The sequence below is a fragment of the Sinocyclocheilus rhinocerous genome, unplaced genomic scaffold, assembly GCF_001515625.1.
Source record: "Sinocyclocheilus rhinocerous isolate Xijiao unplaced genomic scaffold, SAMN03320098_v1.1 scaffold2020, whole genome shotgun sequence".
Taxonomy (NCBI): domain Eukaryota; kingdom Metazoa; phylum Chordata; class Actinopteri; order Cypriniformes; family Cyprinidae; genus Sinocyclocheilus; species Sinocyclocheilus rhinocerous.
The window spans coordinates 392,935-400,214 of NW_015661988.1; the positions used below are offsets into that span (position 1 = coordinate 392,935).

Here is a 7,280-nt window from a genome sequence, read left to right on the forward strand (position 1 = left end):
ATCATCCATACATCTTTTTTTTTTTTTAGAAAAATTCTGTTATCAGGTTTTTGAAGAGCATTTATTTGTTCATCTCTCAGTCATCATTGTATTGGATTGCATTATATGATTCGCCCCCTACAATGAAAACCACAGAACATCAAACATAAAACTAAGCATTAAAATATCCTCTTTTCATGATGTATTATTGGGAGATAGAGAATGACAACTGATATTCATATGCATTGTTTTGAAAAGTAGTCTGCTATATTGTTTTTAAAAATGTCATTAATTTACATTACAAGCTGTCAGAATTCCATCTTACTTTTTGGCCATATAAATATCAGCAACTGCACCAAATTGCATGTTTTTGTTCAGTATGGGCCTCTGAATAAAAAGTCAAGAGTATGAGCTCCATATTCATATCATACTATATGGGCCATAAAAACATGATGTATCAAATATGAAAAACATTTTTTGTTGAGTAAAAGCTGACATGAAACTATAGCCCGAAATTGAGCCAGTAGATAAAACAATTATAATAATAAATTAATTATTATTATGATTGTTTTATCTAATGCTCAATAAACTACATTTCTAAATAAAATTTGGGGGGGCTATAGTTTCATGTCAGCTTTTACAGGGTTAATGGAGCTTCCGATTAGGTCTTTTATAAGAAGTTTATATGAGAAATAAAAAAATAGACACAAACTGAAAGAGTATAGAGCTATCAAACAAACAGCATTGTTTGGATAACTTGGTCTTTACCAGAATCTCATGAGAAATGTTTGAGTTCATTTTGAGATCTCCGACTGTTTTGATTTGAGCACAGATTGAGATTCTGAAACTCAAGAATAGACATGTGAGTCTTTTTTTCTTTGGAGACAAAAATCGGAGAGTTGGGAAACCTGCTCTCCATTTAATCTCATTGCCGTCTAGGAGAAACAATTCAGATCTCATTAATGGTTTTTCTTCATTGCTAACACCAAACAAAGCATGTAACAAAATCAAATATATGAGAGCACTAATCAATCATTTGTTTGATGCATTATTGAAGGTATGCCTCAATATCATGTTCCAATAGACCTGGTGAAGTTAATTAGTTTGTATAGCTTCACTCTATGCAGACATACAGTACTGGTTATTAATTACATTAATTATTCACAATCTTTTGGGTGGATGTGCTTTTAAGGTGTGTGCATGTACTGAGCTACAAGCACAGCACGCATGTTTATGTGACAGGAGTATGTACTGTGATATGATTCCTTTCTGGTCCTCAAGGGAGAGTCCTGAGATGTGAGGAGAATTCCAAAGAGGAAATCTGGGGGATTTTCCCACATCGGCAGGCTGATCATGATTCCCACTTACACATGCACAGAATTCTGAAAGTGTGTGTGTGTGTGTGTTTTTTTTTTTTTAAATGGTTGTGCTTCTTGGAGTGTATGAGATTATTAAAATATGTCTTTAGACAATTAAACAAAACGATGACGTCCATGAATTTTAACATCAGTTCAAATGAAACCTGCACAAAAATATTGTGGACATCTTCTGATCTGATTATATCTCTGTCCAGTTGTTTTGTGGGAGATGGAGGCTGTGTGTGAAGAGAGAGATCCAGGTTTGCACGGGATTATGGGAGCTGTGTGTGTTGATTGGAGGAACCGGTTCTGTGTTACCTCACCAAATATAAGGTAAGACTCAACATACCAATGCTGAATGAAAGATGAATTCATTATCTACTGGATCAAGTCAAAAGCTTTTCACAGCCAAATACAGTCACATGATAATTAAATAGTTAGTAAAAAGAAGATATAATACAGGTTATATTACATTTCTCAGACCTGCTACTACCCACTTACCAGGTCTTCTTTCTTCTCTCATCCTGTAGCTTCACATTCTTACTGACAGAGGAAGACAAACCTCAAGCACCTGAGGTAAAACACTCTAAAACAGCACATCATCTATGCATATCCTAACTTTAAATGTCATAAAGCTATTATTTTAATTTCCTTCAAATGTAATCTTTATCGCTTCAAGCAAACATACGGCTAACGATGAAAATTAATTTACTTCCCCTTATGTCATTCACAACCTGTATCACACGAAAGGTAAATATTTCAAGAATATTCTTATGACAGTTTTTTCAATGCAATGAAAGTGAGTAAGTACTAGGGCTGTCAAGGTTTAAATTGACAAAAAGAAACACAAACAATGTCATTACACTAGTCCATATGACTAATGGGCTATATTCAATTTCTTCTGATGTCATATGATTCAATATTTAAGTAATTATTCACTGATAATCTGCCTTAGGTCTTCCTGGCACACGGTTGATGCAGTTTGCAACACAAGTCTGAATGATTTGTTTTCAAGTTGGCCGGATACTTGTTGATGCTCAATAATCTGGTTGCAGCGGTTGGTTACCAGCTCACTGGAGGGGGAGATCAGTTTTAGTTTTTGTAGTTTAGAGCTTCGTTAATCCCCTTTAGTTCAGTGGTGCATCACATATGCGATCAACACTTAACAAATACACATACAAATACTCAAAATACATAAAAAAAAATAGAAGGAAAAAAAAACAACTAAATTTATTACATAAACATATTGCTTCAGGCACAAAAGTTAATATGTAACGATTTGTAAAACATCTGATTGTCCTTAAATGTCGCCCAAGGGGCATCCACTCAAAATAATAATGCAAAGGGTGTGTGCTGTCTCCTATTATTTTATGTGCCATCCTCATCACTTGCTGTTCATAATCAAATGTAAGACTTCGCAAGGAAGCACCCATAATTCGTGCGCACATATTAACAATGCCTTGCAAACAATTTGTGTTCTTTATAGACAATTATGAAAACAAACAAATAAAGGAAAAGGACAGGATACTTTAAACAAATGAATTAAAAAAAGACCTGTGAATAACTCTCTGTACATTGAACGAGTTAAGCTTCCTCAGCACAAACAATCTTTGGTGTGACGTTTTAATAATTGTATCCATATTTTGATCAAACTTCAACCTGTTATCAATAATCATTCCTAAATACTTATATTCCTCTACTACATCCACCTGTGTGTCATTAATGACCACCTGTTGAAGTGCAAGTGTATTCTTACTAAAATTGGTGATCATCTCTTTAGTTTTTGATACATTTAGATCTAATTACATCCTATTACATCACAAAATAAAATCATACAAAACTGAACCATATTCCTGGTCTGAATATGAAAGCAAGGACAGAAGCACAGTATCATCCGCATATTTGACCAAATAACTGTTGTCTTGTAAACTCTGACATTCATTTGTGTATAATATTAAAGGGGTCATATGATGCTTTTTTAAAGATCATTATTTTGTGTATTTGGTGTAACAGAATATGTTGACATGCTTTAATGTTCAAAAAACACATTATTTTTCAAATACTGTACATTATTGTAGGTCCTATATGCCCCGCCTCTCTCAAACACGTCGTTTTCTACATTTTATGTGCCATCCTCATCACTTGCTGTTCATAATCAAATGTAAGACTTCGCAAGGAAGCACCCATAATTCGTGCGCACATATTAACAATGCCTTGCAAACAATTTGTGTTCTTTATAGACAATTATGAAAACAAACAAATAAAGGAAAAGGACAGGATACTTTAAACAAATGAATTAAAAAAAGACCTGTGAATAACTCTCTGTACATTGAACGAGTTAAGCTTCCTCAGCACAAACAATCTTTGGTGTGACGTTTTAATAATTGTATCCATATTTTGATCAAACTTCAACCTGTTATCAATAATCATTCCTAAATACTTATATTCCTCTACTACATCCACCTGTGTGTCATTAATGACCACCTGTTGAAGTGCAAGTGTATTCTTACTAAAATTGGTGATCATCTCTTTAGTTTTTGATACATTTAGATCTAATTACATCCTATTACATCACAAAATAAAATCATACAAAACTGAACCATATTCCTGGTCTGAATATGAATATGAATATTGCATTATTATTTTGAGTGGATGCCCCTTGGGCGACATTTAAGGACACCCAGATGTTTTACAAATTGTTACAAATTAACTTTTGTGCCTGAAGCAATATGTTTATGTAATAAATTTAGTTTTTTTTTTCCTTCTATATTTTTGTATGTATATTTTTCATCCTATTACACCACAAAATATAATCGTACAAAACTGAACCATATTCCTGGTCTGAATATGAAAGCAAGGACAGAAGCACAGTATCATCCGCATATTTGACCAAATAACTGTTGTCTTGTAAACTCTGACATTCATTTGTGTATAATATTAAAAAATTAGGAGAAAGTACACAACCTTGTGGTGAACCTATAGAAATGTTTATTGTATCCGATAAAACCTCATTTTGCATCATCTACACCTCTTCTAGCTTGATCTCTGATTGGCCAGCTGACCCAGTGCATTGTGATTGGTTGAACACCGCAAGCACTCGTCGGAAATCTAACGCCCCTTACCATAATCACGAGCTTCATATTTCAAAATAAATGTAAAGACAGAGCCCAAAGGGGAACAGAGTCGCGTGACAGACACAGTGATGAAGCTGGTATGTGTTTGTGATGTGACCCCCACGGTTAAGACAGCTGACTCCACTGTGATGTGACTCTCTCTCTCTCTCTCTCAAAACTGAACCATATTCCTGGTCTGAATATGAAAGCAAGGACAGAAGCACAGTATCATCCGCATATTTGACCAAATAACTGTTGTCTTGTAAACTCTGACATTCATTTGTGTATAATATTAAAAAATTAGGAGAAAGTACACAACCTTGTGGTGAACCTATAGAAATGTTTATTGTGTCCGATAAAACCTCATTTTGCATCATCTACACCTCTTCTCTCGTGATATGCAAACTGCATTGGATCTAGGACTGGTCCAGCGACCGTCATCATATGCTTTATGATCTGTTTTTCAAAAGCTTTCATGACCAAAGAGGTCAAGGCAATCGGACGGTAATCATTCAACAATTCTGGCTTAGCTTTTTTGGGTATTGGTACAATAATTGAGCTTTTTCATGGATCAGTACCAAATTCATTGTACTTATTAGATAAAATGAAATTAGTATCATAATTCTCCATTGTCTTATGCTGATTTGATACCCCTGTACTTACTGCAGCCATACTCTTAATTCCTTTCCAGGCGACTTTAAGATTACCATGCATAAACATACCCTCAATCTTATTTTTATAATTACTTTTAGCAATTTTAATTGCCATTTTAACTTCCCTATTTATCTGTTGTTGTTTTTTCTCCTCATCAGTCCCCGATAGAAATACTCTCTTCTTCATATTCAGTATACTTTTTTAATTAAATCCTTCGGTTTATTATTAGGATACAAAGTGATCTTTTTAGTAGGTATAACAAAATCAACACAGAAATTAATATATTTAGAAATGGTAAGCACCTGTTTGTTAAGATCAGAACATGTGTTAAAAACAGATTCCAATCTGTGGAATCAAAACAACCCCTTAAAACTTGAACAAAAAGAAAAGTTGAACAAATCGTATCTCTCTCTTTACTTGCTTTACAATAGGAATGTACACAAGATTATATTATGATCAGATGAACCAAGAGGAGCTCCCGAAATCAGGCCATAACATCTATCCAAAACTTTATCAGCGCATGTAACATATTGATAATAGCCCTTTAGATATTAATCCATAATACAATGGTTAAAATCACCTAAAATAAATTTAGGTACATCTGGAGATATATTATCCAGTTTATCCAGGGCATTTGAGGGAACTCACGAGGAAGATAAAAAGGACATAAAGAAACTGCAATGAGTTCAGTATCTGAATTACAAATCTTATGTCGTACTATTGCTGTATTACACCAACTTTCCTTAATATAAACACACACACCTCCTCGGCATTCTTTCCCTGTTGTATCTTTGTCTCTGTTCAGCCTGATCCATAAAGTGCTATCAGCAACTGAATCATCCAACCATGTTTCGGTGAATGGCATCATATGCCTGCTTCTGTATTCGTGCATGGAACTCACATCGGCTTGTAATTCATCCAATTTGTGGCAAAGCGAGCGTGCATTGCCTAAAAGTATTCCAGGCAGCGGAGTAAATCTTTGAACCCTCTTTAGTTTACGTTGAACTCCACCTCGTTGAACTCCGTTGAACGTTGAACTCCACCTCGATTCCACCTCGAATGCACACAAGTCATATGAAGTAATGGTACTTTTGTGGTTTTTGTGTCCCTTCTATAGTTTACAGTTCTCATTCATTGTGTTTGCATGGAGAAAAATGACCAGTACATTATTCAGTTCCCTCCTTTTATGTGTGCAAATCTAGAGTTTTTTTGTTTTTTTGTAGTTTTACATGCTAAGTGATACTGAACAGTACTATATTAAGAATGCATAAATGTTTATTTATTTTGAAGTCACATTCAAAATGATTCATACAGTTTCAGTCAGAAAGAATATGGTCAGCTGCCAATATTGAGAGATGTGGTGATGGCGGAAACATATTTCAGTTGAAGTCCATCTTTTGAATTTGCAGGTTACAAATACACCCCCATCCAAACTTTATCACCTCCTTCATGAATTCATTGTACCACAATCATATGCAGAGGTACAAAGATTAATTTATATAATGGCTCATGAGTTGTGGGCATCTGTCCATGAGTCCATGTCCATGAGTGTTGTTCCTATTGCCCTCACAGAGAAAAATCTAGACTGCCCACTCTCCTGTGATGTCATTCTGAGTTTACATGACAAATGGCAAGGAACACCATCAGGTCACCACTGACACCACAGACAAAATCAAACCCTGAAAACACACACACACACACACACAAAAAAAAACCCTGTCCATGGACCAAGAGATGCTTCAAGGATATCAACTATGTGCCAAAACCTTTTTTATATTAGATTATTTTCATAGTAAAAAGAATAGACAATAGACATTAGTCAGGTTCCGTATAAATCACAGTGTATAAGAGACACAACTCATATTCTCCACTAAGCAATGATATATGTTTCAATGTGAATTCAACATTTAATAACAATATCCTGTTAAATTGTCATATTTCTGGTGAATAACTACACTATCCATAATCCTGAAGGGAGCTCCACCAATCACAGAATCGCTGCACAGAAACTATAAAATGTGAGGAAAAAAATATAATTGTAAGTTTTCTGATAAAAATTGAAATTAAAATGCCATTTAAAAAATCCTGAATTTGCTCTGCTTATTGTAGGTCTGCACAGTTTGGCAACATTTCTTGTGATTATCAATATGGCTATAAAATTATATTAATAATTATA

General features: G+C 34.5%; 1 protein-coding gene across 1 annotated transcript in view; it reads left to right on the forward strand.

Moving 5' to 3' along the window:
• fam13c (family with sequence similarity 13 member C) overlaps window positions 1-7,280 on the forward strand; it is a 29,029-nt gene that overhangs the window by 5,893 nt on the left and 15,856 nt on the right. The window contains exon 3 of the mRNA XM_016536808.1: window positions 1,868-1,913. Coding sequence (XP_016392294.1) covers window positions 1,868-1,913 — 46 coding nt within the window. The remainder of the gene's footprint in view (window positions 1-1,867; window positions 1,914-7,280) is intronic.